Raw genomic sequence first — 22601 nt, 5'->3', positions numbered from 1 at the left:
TGCACAGAATGTACAAACACAGGAGGACATGCAGACTCTGCACAGAATGTACAAACACAGGGAGGACATGCAGACTCTGCACAGAATGTACAAACACAGGAGGACATGCACACTCTGCACAGAATGTACAGACACAGGGAGGACATGCAGACTCTGCACAGAATGTACAAACACAGGGAGGACATGCAGACTCTGCACAGAATGTACAAACACAGGGAGGACATGCAGACTCTGCACAGAATGTACAAACACAGGAGGACATGCAGACTCTGCACAGAATGTACAAACACAGGAGGACATGCAGACTCTGCACAGAATGTACAAACACAGGAGGACATGCAGACTCTGCACAGAATGTACAAACACAGGGAGGACATGCAGACTCTGCACAGAATGTACAAACACAGGGAGGACATGCAGACTCTGCACAGAATGTACAAACACAGGAGGACATGCAGACTCTGCACAGAATGTACAAACACAGGGAGGACATGCAGACTCTGCACAGAATGTACAAACACAGGAGGACATGCAGACTCTGCACAGAATGTACAAACACAGGGAGGACATGCAGACTCTGCACAGAATGTACAAACACAGGAGGACATGCAGACTCTGCACAGAATGTACAAACACAGGGAGGACATGCAGACTCTGCACAGAATGTACAAACACAGGGAGGACATGCAGACTCTGCACAGAATGTACAAACACAGGAGGACATGCAGACTCTGCACAGAATGTACAAACACAGGGAGGACATGCAGACTCTGCACAGAATGTACAAACACAGGGAGGACATGCAGACTCTGCACAGAATGTACAAACACAGGAGGACATGCAGACTCTGCACAGAATGTACAAACACAGGGAGGACATGCAGACTCTGCACAGAATGTACAAACACAGGGAGGACATGCAGACTCTGCACAGAATGTACAAACACAGGGAGGACATGTAGACTCTGCACAGAATGTACAAACACAGGAGGACATGCAGACTCTGCACAGAATGTACAAACACAGGGAGGACATGCAGTCTCTGCACAGAATGTACAAACACAGGAGGACATGCAGACTCTGCACAGAATGTACAAACACAGGAAGGACATGCAGACTCTGCACAGAATGTACAAACACAGGGAGGACATGCAGACTCTGCACAGAATGTACAAACACAAGGAGGACATGCAGACTCTGCACAGAATGTACAAACACAGGGAGGACATGCAGACTCTGCACAGAATGTACAAACACAGGAGGACATGCAGACTCTGCACAGAATGTACAAACACAGGGAGGACATGCAGACTCTGCACAGAATGTACAAACACAGGAGGACATGCAGACTCTGCACAGAATGTACAAACACAGGAGGACATGCAGACTCTGCACAGAATGTACAAACACAGGGAGGACATGCAGACTCTGCACAGAATGTACAAACACAGGGAGGACATGCAGACTCTGCACAGAATGTGCAAACACAGGGAGGACATGCAGACTCTGCACAGAATGTACAAACACAGGAGGACATGCAGACTCTGCACAGAATGTACAAACACAGGGAGGACATGCAGACTCTGCACAGAATGTACAAACACAGGGAGGACATGCAGACTCTGCACAGAATGTACAAACACAGGAGGACATGCAGACTCTGCACAGAATGTACAAACACAGGAGGACATGCAGACTCTGCACAGAATGTACAAACACAGGGAGGACATGCAGACTCTGCACAGAATGTACAAACACAGGGAGGACATGCAGACTCTGCATAGAATGTACAAACACAGGAGGACATGCAGACTCTGCACAGAATGTACAAACACAGGAGGACATGCAGACTCTGCACAGAATGTACAAACACAGGAGGACATGCAGACTCTGCACAGAATGTACAAACACAGGGAGGACATGCAGACTCTGCACAGAATGTACAAACACAGGGAGGACATGCAGACTCTGCACAGAATGTACAAACACAGGGAGGACATGCAGGCTCTGCACAGAATGTACAAACACAGGAGGACATGCAGACTCTGCACAGAATGTACAAACACAGGAGGACATGCAGACTCTGCACAGAATGTACAAACACAGGGAGGACATGCAGACTCTGCACAGAATGTACAAACACAGGAGGACATGCAGACTCTGCACAGAATGTACAAACACAGGGAGGACATGCAGACTCTGCACAGAATGTACAAACACAGGAGGACATGCAGACTCTGCACAGAATGTACAAACACAGGAGGACATGCAGACTCTGCACAGAATGTACAAACACAGGGAGGACATGCAGACTCTGCACAGAATGTACAAACACAGGAGGACATGCAGACTCTGCACAGAATGTACAAACACAGGGAGGACATGCAGACTTTGCACAGAATGTACAAACACAGGGAGGATATGCAGACTCTGCACAGAATGTACAAACACAGGGAGGACATGCAGACTCTGCACAGAATGTACAAACACAGGGAGGACATGCAGACTCTGCACAGAATGTACAAACATAGGGAGGACATGCAGACTCTGCACAGAATGTACAAACACAGGGAGGACATGCAGACTCTGCACAGAATGTACAAACACAGGGAGGACATGCAGATTCTGCACAGAATGTACAAACACAGGGAGGACATGCAGACTCTGCACAGAATGTACAAACACACAGGAGGACATGCAGACTCTGCACAGAATGTACAAACACAGGGGAGGACATGCAGACTCTGCACAGAATGTACAAACACAGGAGGACATGCAGACTCTGCACAGAATGTACAAACACAGGAGGACATGCAGACTCTGCACAGAATGTACAAACACAGGAGGACATGCAGACTCTGCACAGAATGTACAAACACAGGAGGACATGCAGACTCTGCACAGAATGTACAAACACAGGGAGGACATGCAGACTCTGCACAGAATGTACAAACACAGGAGGACATGCAGACTCTGCACAGAATGTACAAACACAGGAGGACATGCAGACTCTGCACAGAATGTACAAACACAGGGAGGACATGCAGACTCTGCACAGAATGTACAAACACAGGGAGGACATGCAGACTCTGCACAGAATGTACAAACACAGGGAGGACATGCAGACTCTGCACAGAATGTACAAACACAGGAGGACATGCAGACTCTGCACAGAATGTACAAACACAGGAGGACATGCAGACTCTGCACAGAATGTACAAACACAGAGAGGACATGCAGACTCTGCACAGAATGTACAAACACAGGGAGGACATGCAGACTCTGCACAGAATGTACAAACACAGGGAGGACATGCAGACTCTGCACAGAATGTACAAACACAGGAGGACATGCAGACTCTGCACAGAATGTACAAACACAGGGAGGACATGCAGACTCTGCACAGAATGTACAAACACAGGAGGACATGCAGACTCTGCACAGAATGTACAAACACAGGGAGGACATGCAGACTCTGCACAGAATGTACAAACACAGGGAGGACATGCAGACTCTGCACAGAATGTACAAACACAGGGAGGACATGCAGACTCTGCACAGAATGTACAAACACAGGAGGACATGCAGACTTTGCACAGAATGTACAAACACAGGGAGGACATGCAGACTCTGCACAGAATGTACAAACACAGGGAGGACATGCAGACTCTGCACAGAATGTACAAACACAGGAGGACATGCAGACTCTGCACAGAATGTACAAACACAGGAGGACATGCAGACTCTGCACAGAATGTACAAACACAGGAGGACATGCAGACTCTGCACAGAATGTACAAACACAGGGAGGACATGCAGACTCTGCACAGAATGTACAAACACAGGGAGGACATGCAGACTCTGCACAGAATGTATAAACACAGGGAGGACATGCAGACTCTGCACAGAATGTACAAACACAGGGAGGACATGCAGACTCTGCACAGAATGTACAAACACAGGGAGGACATGCAGACTCTGCACAGAATGTACAAACACAGGGAGGACATGCAGACTCTGCACAGAATGTACAAACATAGGGAGGACATGCAGACTCTGCACAGAATGTACAAACACAGGAGGACATGCAGACTCTGCACAGAATGTACAAACACAGGGAGGACATGCAGACTCTGCACAGAATGTACAAACACAGGGAGGACATGCAGACTCTGCACAGAATGTACAAACACAGGGAGGACATGCAGACTCTGCACAGAATGTACAAACACAGGGAGGACATGCAGACTGCACAGAATGTACAAGCACAGGGAGGACATGCAGACTCTGCACAGAATGTACAAACACAAGGAGGACATGCAGACTCTGCACAGAATGTACAAACACAGGAGGACATGCAGACTCTGCACAGAATGTACAAACACAGGGAGGACATGCAGACTCTGCACAGAATGTACAAACACAGGGAGGACATGCAGACTCTGCACAGAATGTACAAACACAGGGAGGACATGCAGACTCTGCACAGAATGTACAAACACAGGGAGGACATGCAGACTCTGCACAGAATGTACAAACACAGGGAGGACATGCAGACTGCACAGAATGTACAAGCACAGGGAGGACATGCAGACTCTGCACAGAATGTACAAACACAGGGAGGATATGCAGACTCTGCACAGAATGTACAAACACAGGAGGACATGCAGACTCTGCACAGAATGTACAAACACAGGAGGACATGCAGACTCTGCACAGAATGTACAAACACAGGGAGGACATGCAGACTCTGCACAGAATGTACAAGCACAGGAAGGACATGCAGACTTTGCACAGAATGTACAAACACAGGGAGGATATGCAGACTCTGCACAGAATGTACAAACACAGGGAGGACATGCAGACTCTGCACAGAATGTACAAACACAGGGAGGACATGCAGACTCTGCACAGAATGTACAAACACAGGGAGGACATGCAGACTCTGCACAGAATGTACAAACACAGGGAGGACATGCAGACTCTGCACAGAATGTACAAACACAGAGAGGACATGCAGACTCTGCACAGAATGTACAAATACAGGGAGGACATGCAGACTCTGCACAGAATGTACAAACACAGAGAGGACATGCAGACTCTGCATAGAATGTACAAGCACAGGAAGGACATGCAGACTGCACAGAATGTACAAACACTGGGAGGACATGCACACTCTGCACAGAATGTGCAAACACAGGAAGGACATACAGACTCTGCACAGAATGTACAAACAAGGGAGGATACGCAGACTCTGCACAGAATGTACAAACACAGGGAGGACATGCAGACTCTGGAGAGAATGTACAAACACAGGGAGGACATGCAGACTCTGCACAGAATGTACAAACACTGGGAGGACATGCAGACTCTGCACAGAATATACAAACACTGGGAGGACATGCAGACTCTGCACAGAATGTACAAACAAAGGAGGACATGCAGACTCTGCACAGAATGTTCAAACACAGGAAGGACATGCAGACTGCACAGAATGTACAAGCACAGGGAGGACATGCAGACTCTGCAGAGAATGTACAAACACAGGGAGGACATGCTGACTCTGCAAAGAATGTACAAACACAGGGAGGACATGCAGACTCTGCACAGAATGTACAAACACAGGGAGGACATGCAGACTCTGCACAGAATGTGCAAACACAGGGAGGACATGCAGACTCTGCACAGAATGTTCAAACACAGGAAGGACATGCAGACTGCACAGAATGTACAAGCACAGGGAGGACATGCAGAATCTGCACAGAATGTACAAACACAGGGAGGATATGCAGACTGCACAGAATGTACAAACACAGGGAGGACATGCAGACTGCACAGAAAGTACAAACATAGGGAGGACATGCAGACTCTGCACAGAATGTACAAACACAGGAAGGACATGCAGACTCTGCACAGAATGTACAAACACAGGGAGGACATGCAGACTCTGCACAGAATGTACAAACACAAGGAGGTCATGCAGGCTTTGCACAGAATGTACAAACACAGGAAGGACATGCAGACTCTGCAGAGAATGTACAAACACAGGGAGGACATGCAGACTGCACAGAATGTACAAACACAGGGAGGACATGCAGACTCTGCACAGAATGTACAAACACAGGGAGGACATGCAGACTCTGCACAGAATGTACAAACACAGGAATGACATGCAGACTCTGCAGAGAATTTACAACCACAGGGAGGACATGCAGGCTCTGCACAAAATGTACAAACACAGGGAGGACATGCAGACTCTGCACAGAATGTACAAACACAGGGAAGACATGCAGACTCTGCACAGAATGTACAAACACAGGGAGGACATGTGGACTCTGCACAGAATGTACAAATACAGGAAGGACATGCAGACTCTGCACAGAATTTACAAACACAGGGAGGACATGCAGACTCTGCACAGAATGTACAAACACAGGGAAGACATGCAGACTCTGCACAGAATGTACAAACACAGGGAGGAGATGCAGACTCTGTACAGAATGTACAAACACAGGGAGGACATGCATGCTCTGCACAGAATGTGCAAACACAGGCAGGACATGCAGACTCTGCACATAATGTACAAACACAGGAAGAACATGCAGACTGCACAGAATGTACAAGCACAGGGAGGACATGCAGACTCTGCACAGAATGTACAAACACAGGGAGGACATGCAGACTGCACAGAATGTACAAACCCAGGGAGGACATGCAGACTGCACAGAATGTACAAACACAGGGAGGACATGCAGACTTTGCACAGAATGTACAAACACAGGGAGGGCATGCAGACTCTGCACAGAATGTACAAACATAGGGAGGACATGCAGACTATGCACAGAATGTACAAACACAGGGAGGACATGCAGACTCTGCACAGAATGTACAAACACAGGGAGGCATGCAGACTCTGCAGAGAATGTACAAACACAGGGAGGACATACAGACTCTGCAGAGAATGTACAAACACAGGGAGGACATGCAGACTCTGCACAGAATGTACAAACACAGGGAGGACATGCAGACTGCACAGAATGTACAAACACAGGAAGGACATGCAGACTCTGCACAGAATGTACAAACACAGGGAGGACATGCAGACTCTGCAGAGAATGTACAAACACAGGGAGGACATGCAGACTCTGCATAGAATGTACAAACACAGGGAGGACATGCAGACTCTGCAGCGAATGTACAAACACAGGGAGGACATGCGGACTCTGCACAGAATGTACAAACACAGGGAGGACATGCAGACTCTGTACAGAATGTACAAACATAGGGAGGACATTCAGACTATGCACAGAATGTACAAACACAGGGAGGACATGCAGACTCTGCACAGAATGTACAAACACAGGGAGGACATGCAGACTCTGCACAGAATGTACAAACACAGGGAGGACATGCAGACTGCACAGAATGTACAATCACAGGGAGGATATGCAGACTCTGCACAGAATGTACAAACACAAGGAGGACATGCAGACTGCGCAGAATGTCCAAACACAGGAAGGACATGCAGACTTCGCACAGAATGTACAAACACAGGGAGGATATGCAGACTCTGCACAGAATGTACAAACACAGGGAGGACATGCAGACTCTGCAGAGAATGTACCAACACAGTGAGGACATGCAGACTCTGCACAGAATGTACAAACACAAGGAGGATATGCAGACTCTGCACAGAATGTACAAACACAGGGAGGATATGCAGACTCTGCACAGAATGTACAAACACAGGGAGGACATACAGACTCTGCACAGATTGTACAAACATAGGGAGGACATGCAGACTGCACAGAATGTACAAACACAGGGAGGACATGCTGACTCTGCACAGAATGTACAGACACAGGGAGGACATGCAGACTCTGCCCAGAATGTACAAACACAGGGAGGACATGCAGGCTCTGCACAGAATGTCCAAACACAGGAAGGACATGCAGACTGCACAGAATGCACAAACACAGGGAGGACATGCAGACTCTGCACAGAATGTACAAACACAGGGAGGACATGCAGACTGTGCTCAGAATGTACAAACACAAGGAGAACATGCAGACTGCACAGAATGTACAAACACACGGAGGACATGCAGACTCTGCACAGAATGTACAAACACAGGGAGGACATGCAGACTCTGTACAGAATGTACAAACACAGGGAGGACATGCAGACTCTGCACAGAATGTACAAACACAGGGAGGACATGCAGACTCTGCACAGAATGTACAAACACAGGGAAGACATGCAGACTCTGCACAGAATGTACAAACACAGGGAGGACATCCAAACTCTGCACAGAATGTACAAATACAGGGAGGACATGCAGATTCTGCACAGAATGTACAAACACAGGGAGGACATGCAGACTCTGCACAGAGTGTACAAACACAGGGAGGACATGCAGACGCTACACAGAACAGCACAGAATGTACAAATAGTGTGTTTGTTTGTGTCTTTCGGCTTTTCCCTGTTAGGGGTCGCCACAGCGGAATTCCGGTCCGCTAATGATTGGCAGTAGATTTTTTACGTGCCGAGTTTGCCAGCCCTGATGCACAACCTTCATCGAAGGTATGCCCATTCATGCATGTCTCCACACAGAAGACGCTCTAGCTGAGAATCGAATGGCACAACATCTTGCTGTGAGGCGATAACGCTACCGCAGCACCACCACCGCTACTGAATGTACAAATAGTATACTAATTTAATACCTTCTGTGGAGAGTTTCTCCCAGCACACCTGACACCTCCATAACAATGGCCTTGACCCCCATCACTTTAAAAGTTACATAACTAACTCTACGCATATTTAAAATTTTCAAGACGTTGGTCTCAGAACTGTCTTAATAGAACAATACTTACTGAAACATGATTGAAACAATCTCATTTTACACAATAAAAAATGCTTGTTTGTAGAAATTCATTTCAAAAGTTTACTTTCTAACTAGTTTGAACAACTACTTGCAGATTTGTATCCATACGGTATCATCTTTAATGTTCACAGTGGCATATATTAGAGGTGATTTTTTTCCTTTATTTACTTTAGTTTTGTTATCTGGGTAAGTGTTCTGGGCAAAGAGTTTTTTTTCAAATAGAACTTCTGAGAATGCATCCACAATAAACTCATAGAAGTGACAAAAATGTGAAGTAATGCACAAATAACCTAGTGCTATTCTGAATATTTAGTGCAGACAGTCAATTATCATACTGGAAAAGCTCTCACCTGTACAGATTTTTCTCAGAATGTCCAAAATTTTGCTTCATATTTTTGGTCTGTTCCTCATAAAATTTGTGGTTTTCTGGCAAATCATTGAGGATTGAAGTTTGTAAATAATGTCATACATTTGAGTTTCAGACATCTTATCCTTCAGAAAATGCAAGCTGACACAAATCCTGTTAGTCAAGCAACTTTCCTAAGTTTATAAGAGCAATATTTAAAATATGTCCCTATTTTGGGCCTTTATTCCCCCGTTAATTTAGGTTTTGTCCAGCATTCTTGTACTAAGAGGTTGACAGGTATGTAGGTTCTCTGTCTTCTTTATTTCCTGTACGGACTTTGAGCATGTCACGTTATGAGACTGTGCTCTCTGATCACCTTTGAATGAGACATTTGTACCTACTCCCTTGGTTTAGTATTTAGTTGCTAAATAAAAAAATGAATATAGCAGACTACTCCTAACCAGTAAGATAAAATAAATAAAGGGATAATTGTTAAACTTGCAGAAATAAATGATTGAAGTCACTGCATTACTTGAGGTATACAATTACATGGCAATCCTGGTGGTGAATGCATTTTTCTGAGAATTAAATGGTAGTGTGACAGTCTTCAAAAGGAAGAATGGGTAGAAAAGGCTAAATTTGCTACACTAATTTACTGCCTCAGGACATAGGTGCAAAGAATCCACAGAATAGCCCAGTTAACAAATGTGAAATAAAAATTAAATTAAATATATTTTGGTATGTTCTTCTGGTTGCGTACATTGAAAGTTCTTCATCTGCATCAGTGTTTAGTTACAACACCAGCTGCTGAGTTTTGCTGCTGGTATAGTTTGTGCTGTAACTACTTTAAAGTAGCCAGCAGTAACACAGGTTGCAGGCCATGAGCTGTAAAATAATACATGTCCATAGCATTGTTAGTGCATTTTTTTTATCTGTTGAAAATATAGCTATCATTTTGCAAGGGCGCAGACTGCACAAATGTACTAAGCAAAGATAACGTGTTTGGCTACCATTAATACTACAGTAAACCCAATTTTACCTACAAAATGCACAATAAGACCAGTTGCATGCTGGTTATAGAGTTCCTTTTACCAGTTAGTCTCATTATATACTTATGGATGGGTTGGTTTTATTACCACCATAAGTAACTATAAGATGTCTTATTCACTTTGTCAAACAGTTAGCAGTTAAGCTGATTTCAGTTGTCTTTTAACGAAAGTGAGAGTAAATACTTTCAGTATCATACTAAGACCATAATATTTTCACTGGAACAGTTTTAGACATTTTATATAAGTTAATTTTAATATAGCTGAATGATACTTTTGGCCAGCTCAACAGTTCTGTAGACATAAGATTCAAATATATAACCTTACTTGATGAAAAGCGATTGTCTGGTTAAGGATAATGAACATTATTCAGGAATGTGGCTTTGGACTGTGACGCTGCACTGCTAGCCTGGTGGACAGTGGGGGTGGTGTGGGGCTGGCTTCAGAGAGGAAGGGGTCACCATAGGTGAAGCTGTCCTGATGATTCACCAAACCACCCACCCTTCGTTATTCTAGTAAAACAGTGAGGTCCAGTTCCTGAACCAAGAGTAATGGGGTAAACACGTATCTGACATGATGTTCCCATAGCAAAAACTGAGTGCTTCTTATAGATTTTGACTGTCATAGGGGCTGAACAAGTCCTACAGATGTGGGAGATGGTAGCTGCTGATGGAGATGGTATTTTAATTAACACTGGGAGGGATGTGGATTATGTTGGGGAGGGGATTGTTTGCTCCTGAGAAAATGCTGAAAGATAAGCCAGTGGTACAGATCACTGACTGGTGGGGTGGTGCAGGTAAAAAAACTGGTGTTTTGGCTGTTCACAAAGTATGTCAATTACTGCTGGAAGGGTGGGAGATACTGCGGAATCTGACTAAGCTCTGGGTAGCAGTAGATGAGAGAGGCTGCAAACTCCAATCTTTGAAAGTGGGATGGGGGGCTTCTATTCTAGAAGAGAGAAGTAATGGCTGTGGCATACAGGTGAGTACATAAGGCTGGCAGGGGTCTATAATTACTGGAAGATAAGTGTTAGGTACCACCCATGGCTACAATGACAAGGTAAGGTCCTTGGCATTGCAGATTTGTGCCTCTGGTCTGGGTTCAGAAACACAGAGCTTCAGGCGCTGGCAGGCTTATAGGTTCATAGGTTCATAGGTTGGTACTAAGCTATCTGCCCAAAGACATATATTAGCCCAGCCACGTTGTGCGGTATTCACCACCCCTTTAGTAGTTCCCTAGACCCTTGTACTAGCAGCTAGTACCCTTGGCCCCTATCTAGTAGTGCTGTTGGTGTGATTCCCGGTGTGAACTTTCTGTTACCCATCCACTCATCATGGTTCCTCTTGAAGAGTGATAGTGAGGGGCTCTGTCTTATGTAGATCGGGACTCTGTTCCATAGTAAGGGAAGTCTCTGCGAAGGGAATCTATCCCTTCAGCATGTTCTATTCATTGTTGTGTTGAGGTTTATATCCCTAGAGCGTGTAGCTCGAGTAGATTTGGTTTTGCTAAGATTTCTGGGTAAAAAGATAAAAGATATCCGCTGTTGAGAAAGAGATGGCAGGTGGGATGCACTGAAGGAATCCTCAATGTCTTCCACCGAACCTCCGCTGACAGAGGGGATTGAAACATTCCACACGCCTTTCACCAGAACCTCCGCTGACAGAGGGGATTGAAACATTCCACACGTCTTCCACCAGAACCTCCGCTGACAGAGGGGATTGAAACATTCCACACGCCTTTCACCTGATGTACCTATGGGTGTGTCACATACATTGTTATGAGCTTTCGTAATAAGTAAAAGTCACGAGTTTAGTTCAATTGTAAATATACTACGAATTGTCAAAAGGACACTCTCCAGAACATTATATAGTGTTTTACATCACTTTTTCTCACTGTTTTCTTTGTAACATATTTTTAGTATATCTCTTTGCCTTACAATATTGTTTATTTTTGAAATGTATAATTTTCAGCTGTTCCTTATGTAATGTGTTTCATTTTCTTTTTAATTTTCTCTGTTAAGTGGAGCTTTTTTTCCCAGGCCTCCATTGAAAATAGGCTCTTAGTACCTGGTTGAACTTTCCAGGTGAACAAATGGCAATAAATAAGTACATAAATAAATAAATATTGTTATTGCAGTAGCAGAGGCATGTGACAGATGCGGAGGATTCACAAATTACAGTTCTCATCCCATTTACTGGTTGGCAAAAATGTAAAATATAAGGGATTCCTAAATCCCAGTCATAAAAGTATATTTTAATTCTAATTTTATGCATAAATACTTGTTTGTGTTATAGAGAAGAAGAAAAAATAAATAAAACAGTGCAGTTTGTGCTATATAATTTTGGTCTGTTATGGAGCCTGTGCCATGTACATGATCATGTGACAAGGTCTGCCTGTATGATACAGTGTAATGAGCAGTTCAGTAATACATTCATAGTCTTACCTACATGCTCATGTCACCTCCACCAATCAGAATGTCAGAATGTATACCAAGGAGCTCCACCAATAAGAATGTTGGAATGTATACCAAGGAGCTCCACCAATCAGAATGTCAGAATGTATACCAAGGAGCTCCACCAATCAGAATGTTGGAATGTATACCAAGGAGCTCCACCAATCAGAATGTCAGAATGAATACAAAGGAGCTCCACCAGCATACCTCTCAACCTCTTAGTGCATGAAATATGGACACAGCCTAAAATAATAGGGGGATAAAGGCCAAAAACTAGGGATATATTTTAAATATTGCCCTTATAAAATTAGAAAGTACTAGACTATCATGATGTGTGTTGGCATGCATTTTCTGAAAGAAATAACATCTGAAACATGAATGTATGTCATTATTTAGTGATTTCAGTCCTCAGTGATTTGCCACAAAACCATATATTTTATGAGAAACAGACCAAAAATGTAAGGTAAAAATCTAGAGAGCTGAGAGGTGTGTCCACTAGCCATAATGTTAGTGTTTACCAAGGCATCATGCAGAGTTGCACAGACAGTCCATGTACACTCCTACTGTCCTGCCCCATGTACAGTAAAGATCATGCTTATTTCTAAAATACCTTCCCTTTATACTTGTTTAGCTACTGATTGGCTTGTGTCCTCAGTCATTCCCTTTTGTTAAACCAATGAATACAATTAATAGACTCTTGATTTGTGTTGGCTCCCATTCTCCATTGTTAAGTTAATGAATACAGTTACGTGTTGATTCTACCTCTAATCTTTGTCCCTTAAAAAAATACTATTTTAAATATTCATTGTATAACAAGATGAACTGAAATGTTTGTTGTCTGGATTCACATCACTTCCCACCTTCCATTCCTATGTAAATAAAATGTTGAATATTCAGTGTCCAGTTGCTCCCTCTCCCTCCCCCTGAATACCAGCACCTTGCACCATATATGATTTGTGTTATGAAGTCAGTGTTTTGAGAGCTACACTGAATCACTTTGGTATACCATGCCTTAATGTTATGTGGCACAAACATTCAAGCAACGTGCTACTTTGGCAGCTCTTTGGATGCCATGCAAGCATAATAGTGTACCATATCCATACACAGACACAGCAGTGGCAGGACAACATGACAAACTTCAAAATACAAGAAGGGCAGGCAAGAGAAGCACCCATAATTCTACATGCTTCCCACTTGTACATATTTCACAGAGCAAAGAAGACTCTTTATCCTAAAGAAAGAAATGCCCATAGAACAGGGGTGCCCCACCTTTTTGCCTCAGGGACCACTTACTATACAGTTCTGGGGCCACTTGCTATACTTGGCAAGGTTTGAGGGGGCCACATTACCATGTCTAACATGTATCTGTGCTTTTAAAACAGTTTGCTATAGGACATACCGAGGACCTGATAAAATGATAGATTGGGCCAGATTGTAGCCCTAGAGTCACCTGTTGGATATCCCTGCCATAGAACAAGCTAGGGACTCGATCTAATGTGAAAAAGTACATCTGCTAGCCAACTTTTACACCTTAATTACTTTTTAAGAGTCAGGAGTGTATGGCATAATTTGGCAAAGCCAAACTTACCATTTGGTTTTGCATAGCCAGAGGTGTTCATGTTGAAATCATGAAGACAGCAACTACGATCCCCAGAAAAAACAAGCCTACATGTGTGAGCAGGGGAATACATACTATGTACATGGTTGTGGAAACTCGGGGATCCCCCTTGTTCTGAAGTACAGCAACAATGCAACTAGACTATATATACGTAGAGCGGGTGTGGTGGGCAAAAGATGGAAACCCTTTGCAAAAACTCTGTAATAACTCACTTCACATTTTTAACCAGCACATCTCACAGTTAAGGCTCTGTCATGACAAGAAGCCATAGTCTATTTGCTTACTGCTCTGTCTCAATTCATTGCTTAGTGCCAGAACACATTATGCCCATTATATTGTATTGCACCGTTCAGGAGCTAACAGGCTGTGAGTTGAATGACTCAGAACCTGTCATCCTGCCAAGCAGTCCAACTGTGCCTCATCATACCAAGAAATATTTCCTTACGTATCCCGGCTGCACCTGGTGTAAGTAAACAAATCAAATAAAAACAACTGTTTAGCACCCAGATAGAGAGCACGACCTTCCAAAGAATGACATGCATGTGTAGACAGTGCACCTGAACCAGGATAAATCACAACTAATAAAGAATGGCATGCATGTGTAGACAGTGCACCTGAACCAGGATAAATCACAACTAATAAAGAATGACATGCATGTGTAGACAGTGTACCTGAACCAGGATAAATCACAACTAATAAAGAATGGCATGCATGTGTAGACAGTGCACCTGAACCAGGATAAATCACAACTAATAAAGAATGACATGCATGTGTAGACAGTGCACCTGAACCAGGATAAATCACAACTAATAAAGAATGACATGCATGTGTAGACAGTGCACCTGAACCAGGATAAATCACAACTAATAAAGAATGGCATGCATGTGTAGACAGTGCACCTGAACCAGGATAAATCACAACTAATAAAGAATGACATGCATGTGTAGACAGTGCACCTGAACCAGGATAAATCACAACTAATAAAGAATGACATGCATGTGTAGACAGTGCACCTGAACCAGGATAAATCACAACTAATAAAGAATGACATGCATGTGTAGACAGTGTACCTGAACCAGGATAAATCACAACTAATAAAGAATGACATGCATGTGTAGACAGTGTACCTGAACCAGGATAAATCACAACTAATAAAGAATGGCATGCATGTGTAGACAGTGCACCTGAACCAGGATAAATCACAACTAATAAAGAATGGCATGCATGTGTAGACAGTGCACCTGAACCAGGATAAATCACAACTAATAAAGAATGACATGCATGTGTAGACAGTGTACCTGAACCAGGATAAATCACAACTAATAAAGAATGACATGCATGTGTAGACAGTGCACCTGAACCAGGATAAATCACAACTAATAAAGAATGGCATGCATGTGTAGACAGTGCACCTGAACCAGGATAAATCACAACTAATAAAGAATGGCATGCATGTGTAGACAGTGCACCTGAACCAGGATAAATCACAACTAATAAAGAATGGCATGCATGTGTAGACAGTGCACCTGAACCAGGATAAATCACAACTAATAAAGAATGACATGCATGTGTAGACAGTGCACCTGAACCAGGATAAATCACAACTAATAAAGAATGACATGCATGTGTAGACAGTGCACCTGAACCAGGATAAATCACAACTAATAAAGAATGACATGCATGTGTAGACAGTGCACCTGAACCAGGATAAATCACAACTAATAAAGAATGACATGCATGTGTAGACAGTGCACCTGAACCAGGATAAATCACAACTAATAAAGAATGACATGCATGTGTAGACAGTGCACCTGAACCAGGATAAATCACAACTAATAAAGAATGACATGCATGTGTAGACAGTGCACCTGAACCAGGATAAATCACAACTAATAAAGAATGGCATGCATGTGTAGACAGTGCACCTGAACCAGGATAAATCACAACTAATAAAGAATGACATGCATGTGTAGACAGTGCACCTGAACCAGGATAAATCACAACTAATAAAGAATGGCATGCATGTGTAGACAGTGCACCTGAACCAGGATAAATCACAACTAATAAAGAATGGCATGCATGTGTAGACAGTGCACCTGAACCAGGATAAATCACAACTAATAAAGAATGACATGCATGTGTAGACAGTGCACCTGAACCAGGATAAATCACAACTAATAAAGAATGACATGCATGTGTAGACAGTGCACCTGAACCAGGATAAATCACAACTAATAAAGAATGACATGCATGTGTAGACAGTGCACCTGAACCAGGATAAATCACAACTAATAAAGAATGGCATGCATGTGTAGACAGTGCACCTGAACCAGGATAAATCACAACTAATAAAGAATGACATGCATGTGTAGACAGTGTACCTGAACCAGGATAAATCACAACTAATAAAGAATGACATGCATGTGTAGACAGTGCACCTGAACCAGGATAAATCACAACTAATAAAGAATGACATGCATGTGTAGACAGTGCACCTGAACCAGGATAAATCACAACTAATAAAGAATGACATGCATGTGTAGACAGTGCACCTGAACCAGGATAAATCACAACTAATAAAGAATGGCATGCATGTGTAGACAGTGCACCTGAACCAGGATAAATCACAACTAATAAAGAATGACATGCATGTGTAGACAGTGCACCTGAACCAGGATAAATCACAACTAATAAAGAATGACATGCATGTGTAGACAGTGCACCTGAACCAGGATAAATCACAACTAATAAAGAATGGCATGCATGTGTAGACAGTGCACCTGAACCAGGATAAATCACAACTAATAAAGAATGACATGCATGTGTAGACAGTGCACCTGAACCAGGATAAATCACAACTAATAAAGAATGGCATGCATGTGTAGACAGTGCACCTGAACCAGGATAAATCACAACTAATAAAGAATGGCATGCATGTGTAGACAGTGCACCTGAACCAGGATAAATCACAACTAATAAAGAATGACATGCATGTGTAGACAGTGCACCTGAACCAGGATAAATCACAACTAATAAAAAATAAATCTCAGATGCCCCCCAAAGACATGTATTTATTAATATTGAGCGCTTTTACCCAGCAATAAAAATGGAATTCAACAGAATTAAACAATCAGAACAAAGTCAGTCACATTTGGCACTAAAGCAGCAAATAAAACCCCAGGGAAGTTTCTGATGCTTCTTCCTCAGTGTGTGACCTCAATAAATATTTATATTCTGTCCTGCAAAATTGTACACCTCAAAATTAAATTGCCATAGCAGTTCCCTATAAAGTAAATAGTTAGACTAGTCAACCCCTCTTGGAACCCTAGGAGCTTTTTCTAGTAATGGAAAACAATATTTTGTTAAAATTAGTACAAACAGCATTCTTAAAATTCCCCATTTTAATGCCATGTGTATGCTGTTATATCTGTTGTCTGATTGCCCTTTTTGTTTTCCAATATAAAAAGTGATAGTGGGAAAACAAGTCACAACATAAACTACAACAAAATAATGTCAATCAGAATGTACCAGTCTCATTACAAACCTGTCTCAACTACCCAGAGAACATAATTGTTGTTCTCATTAATAAACCTGCGTTGTTTGCAAGCACCGCAGGTGAACATACCAGGGGGTTTATTGTTTACTACTGGAAACCTTACTGATTCTAATTTTTTTTTTTTAATATTGCCAGTACCTTTGTAAACAAATTTTGATCTAATATCAAGATATATAATATTGTATATTATAGTAATGTGGCATATTTCTTCCCGTTTCATAACAAACAATCTGAAGGTCTGCTCATTTCTGCAAAATCTGCTACCACCCCCATTAGTCTGATCATTTTGTAAATGTAGCTGTTTATTCTGAAGCTCACATGTTTCACTTCACTTCATTAATGGATCTTACATGGTTATCTTTTCTGGAGAAGGGTGTCATAGTTCTGCCCCCTCCATACCTCTCAACTTCACAGCACATAAAATCTGGATAAGTCCAGGAAAAATGGGGGACAAATGCCCAAAAATAGGGACAGATTTTAAATATTGCTCCTATAAACTTAGAAAGTTGATAGAAATGACAGATATGACATAATTGTATATTATCTGAAGGATATGAAGTCTGAAACTCAAACTGTCTGTCATTATTTAGTGACTTCAACCATCAATGATTTGCCAGGAAATCGGCAAATTTTATGAAGAACAGAAAAAAATTAAGAGCCAAAAATCTGGGCATTCTGCAAAAATCTGGGCAGTTGAAAGGTATGCCCCCCAAAAAAATGTTACCTAGTGTTTCTGAATTGTCCTAAAACTATTCTTTTTGCTATGATGAACTATAAGGAAACCAGGATAGTAAGCAATAGGCATAGGCTACCAGAACTTTGAAAATATTCAACCTATTGCAGATCTGTGTGCAGAAGAGGTGTTAAGCAAAGAATTAGGGGAGAAATGCTCAATGGATTGTGATTTGCTCGTGGGTGCTATCAAATTCTGAGAGGAAATGATGTGAGCTTTCTTTTTTCAGCTTCCTTATCTAATTGATGGAGAGCACAGAATAACTCAGAGCAATGCCATCTTACGTTATCTGGGACGGAAACACAACATGTGTAAGTATACAAGATTGCATTATATTAAAACAAGCACTAGTTTAGGCATTTCAAGAACAACTTGTATACTTATTATGGGGATGATTGTTCTGACATGCTAGAAGGGCATTATTGCTCATGCCTAAAATATAAATACGTGTATATGTAGTATATCACATGACTGACACTTCTGGGAAAAGAAACACTACGCTATGTTAGTAATAGCAGTCCCATCATGAATTTTACTAAAAATGGAACACAATTTACGTTAAGATGAGTGAAACTACATTGCCAAGCACACAGGATAAGCAGATCATGCACACAACAACAACATTATGTTGTGTTTCTTATGACAACGCATTAAGTAAGTTCCATTCTGTTACATATTACATGAAAAGTCCACACAAATGGATATAGTTTTAAACGCTAACACAGTCCTTGTGCACAGTGTATGAAACACAATACTATATATGACACAACAACATCAACATACATAGTCATGCTGCTAGGTGAAAGGCAATAAGAGTTGTTTGAATTATAGGTAATCCGTTACAGAGAATTGTTAGCAAATCTCGCTGACAAGCTAGAGCTTTAGGTAATTATTTAGGATGTAGAAAGCTTTTTTATGACTGGAGATGGGTTTCTTTACATACATATCATGTATACATATCTACGAATGCTGGCAAGGACTGAGTTCTCTCTCCAAAGTGTCATTTCCCTAAAAAATGGGTACACTTCTATGTCCTATATAATCATTTAGTTTTGTGATAACACCTTACAGTGATTCAGCATCTCTAATGGTAGTTAGTAAGGAGTTCCAAAAATATGGACAGAGGTAACTTATAAATGCCTGGCCATCAATGGACTATTTGGATAAAGGATTTCAGTATTCATTCAGGAAAACTTGGTTAGGCTTAGAAAGACCCCCCCCCCCCGAATCATTAGTCTAGTAACAATGTATAAATCTATGTACCGCTCCTTTTATGCACCAGGTTATTATCCATGAATGAATATTTTTGTGCAGTTTAAGGTTAAATTGTAACTTCCTTAGGTAGCTACCTATGTGTGCATCTGTGGTATGGTAAAATTGCACCAACATTAATGAGGCTATATGAGAAAAGGCTGGAGTTTTGCACTTTATTCCATTGAAGATTAGTAAAGCTAGGGATACTTTTAGCCCATTTAGTTTCAATTCCTTGTGTTAACCTTTCATGGGAAGCCATAAGGGGTGTCATATTCCAAAAGTGACTGGACTGTATAAATATGTGACTTTTGTCTGTCTCAAATGAAACCCTTGAAACTCAAATCATGTTATGGCAAGAGATTTTATTATCTGAATGGGTTTAGCAACTTAATGAGACATTTCTAAAAGCAAATTTTAAAGGGCAGAATACAAAGGCTAATTTAAACACATAAAATACCAAATTCATCTGTTTCTCAGCTTAGGTGGTTCCTTCTAGAATGTTCTTTACAATCACTACTCACACCTCATAACTGACAATTATATGTGCAAATCCATTCTTTTGTCATTTAAATGACAGCTTAGACTGTATAAAGTTCTGTCCTTGTGAAAATTACCTTTTACTTTCTTATGTTTAGTAATTTGTATGCATGTTACAGTATTCTGTTCATATAGACCTAGGCCATGGCATAGAATCTATTCATTTGTCTCTACAATGTTTCCTAGTAATGCAACGTTTGACAATGTTTTTATCCTCACTGCAGCTTTTACAAACAAATCACAACTATGCTTTCTTATCTCACCTTTGCAATAAGCAGTTATAGCATAATGTCTGAAGTAATTTCAAAGAACACAAATGCATTTTGTGAGCTAAAATACTTGGACACAGTCTCTACAATAATTGTACTACAAGAACTCCATTCTAACATGTGTTTTTGCGGCACACCCATAGCACACAGCACTAGTAAATATCAGGACCATGAATGATGATGTCCTGCCATCGAAAGCGCAAATACAAAATGCCTTCCCAATGTGATTATTAAAGGCACATTGATGGTCACTTATGACCCCCTGATATCCTTATGATCTTTATGAGGGGTAATAGATTTTGGAACCAGTCTGCATTGTGACACCAAAGAAATTAAGCGCAGATTTATTGATTCAGATTTTTTACCTGATTTGCCCATCTGCTTACTGAGAGCACCCATGCCATATTGCAAAGGATTGTGGCCTTTTGTGTTGATAACAAGTCACACAAAAACATTCTCATATTTTATAACTCTGATATTATCAGGTAATCTGACATTTGTCTTGATCTGGTTGCAAAGCAATGAAGCAAGAATGCATTCTGAACTGCCTAGAGTTAATGATTTTTCTAATCCTAATATGCTATTGTGTTTGATTTTTCTATTTCCTACTAGATAGTCAGTTAGTGCCCAATTAGGAAGGATTACGGGTCTAGATCACGTTATCAAACTCTTAAAAGTTTGAACGTTATATGGTCGACACCATATGATCGAACTTTTAAAAGTTCGAATGTTTCAACTGAGATCTCCGTACAGCGTGGAATGGGAAAAATTCCCTTTTTTGCACTGTAGTGCGATCTCGGAGTTGGTATATTTAAAGAGTGTGGGGGGTGCATCTCCTACATGGCGGGTGGCCCCCCTGCTTAAACTGTTCAGTTAGGTTTATTCTTTGGTTTATTTTTTTTTTTATTAAATTTTCAAACTCTTAAAAGTTCGATCACATGGTGTCGACCATATGATGTTTGAACTTTTAAAAGTTTGATTATGTAATATAGATGCAAGGATTACATCTATACTCAAGTTTAGTGCAAAACTAGAAACTCTGCTTAAATCCATAACTATCCTATCCACCTGCAGTCCAGAATCTTTTGTTCCTATGTCATTATCCCCTTCAAAATATTGTTAGGATATTCAGAAAGCCTTTGCCAAAAGAATATTGTGGAACATTGTTATAAATAAAAATAAAGCTTTTATCATTCACGATATAAGAAGCAGCTCATTCCATTTCTTTAGAGGTTCGACTCTACAGACTGATCTGCCTATATGAAGTGCATGATATGAATTGGTACCTTAACTTACTGGAGCCTCTACAGACCACACTCTCTCGAGCTCTTACTACAGATATAAATTATAAATTAAGCTAATCCTAGACCTAAAATTGTTAATTCTATACTTGGTACATTATATGGACCAGGTGCCTTATTTTATGTATAGATGAAAAAAATCTCCATAACAGACTGTTTAGGATTCTCTGGTATGTTAGTGCACCCTTATGGGTGCAGGGTATAAAAGTCTGTGTATGCGGGGGAATTAGGCTCATGTCAAAACATTCAGGGCAAACACTCAGAATAAAAGTTAATCCCAGACAGTAGTCATTTAAAGACTCAGCTATGGTATTATATGATGCTCATTTGTCCAAGATTTTCTTTTACTTAAAGTTTTTTTTTGCTGTCTTTAGCAGCACAGAAAGACCATACTTGTCTACACCTTTGTCACTTCTGTTTCTCTCCTGTTTCCTTTCAAACTTTATACGTATGTTTTTTTCCCATTATCTGATGGCTGTAGCTGTATATTAACTACTGTCATTCCGATGTTATCTCACACTGCTTGGTAGGCACAAATTCTGTTTAAGTAGCTTTTCATACGAATGTTCCATCTATAACTACAGAGCACTCTGTATAGTGATGGTT

General features: G+C 41.5%; 1 protein-coding gene across 1 annotated transcript in view; it reads left to right on the top strand.

The window, feature by feature from the left end:
* LOC122802013 (glutathione S-transferase Mu 6-like) overlaps positions 1–22601 on the top strand; it is a 246524-nt gene that overhangs the window by 118003 nt on the left and 105920 nt on the right. The window contains exon 4 of the mRNA XM_044071759.1: positions 18864–18945. Within this exon, the coding sequence (XP_043927694.1) occupies positions 18864–18945 (82 nt within the window). The remainder of the gene's footprint in view (positions 1–18863; positions 18946–22601) is intronic.

The sequence above is a fragment of the Protopterus annectens genome, chromosome 5.part0 (assembly GCF_019279795.1).
Source record: "Protopterus annectens isolate FY-2018-M chromosome 5.part0, PAN1.0, whole genome shotgun sequence".
NCBI classification, from domain to species: Eukaryota; Metazoa; Chordata; order Ceratodontiformes; family Protopteridae; genus Protopterus; species Protopterus annectens.
The sequence above is the reverse complement of the archived record's forward strand: the minus strand, read 5'-3'. Positions and strand labels throughout refer to the sequence as shown.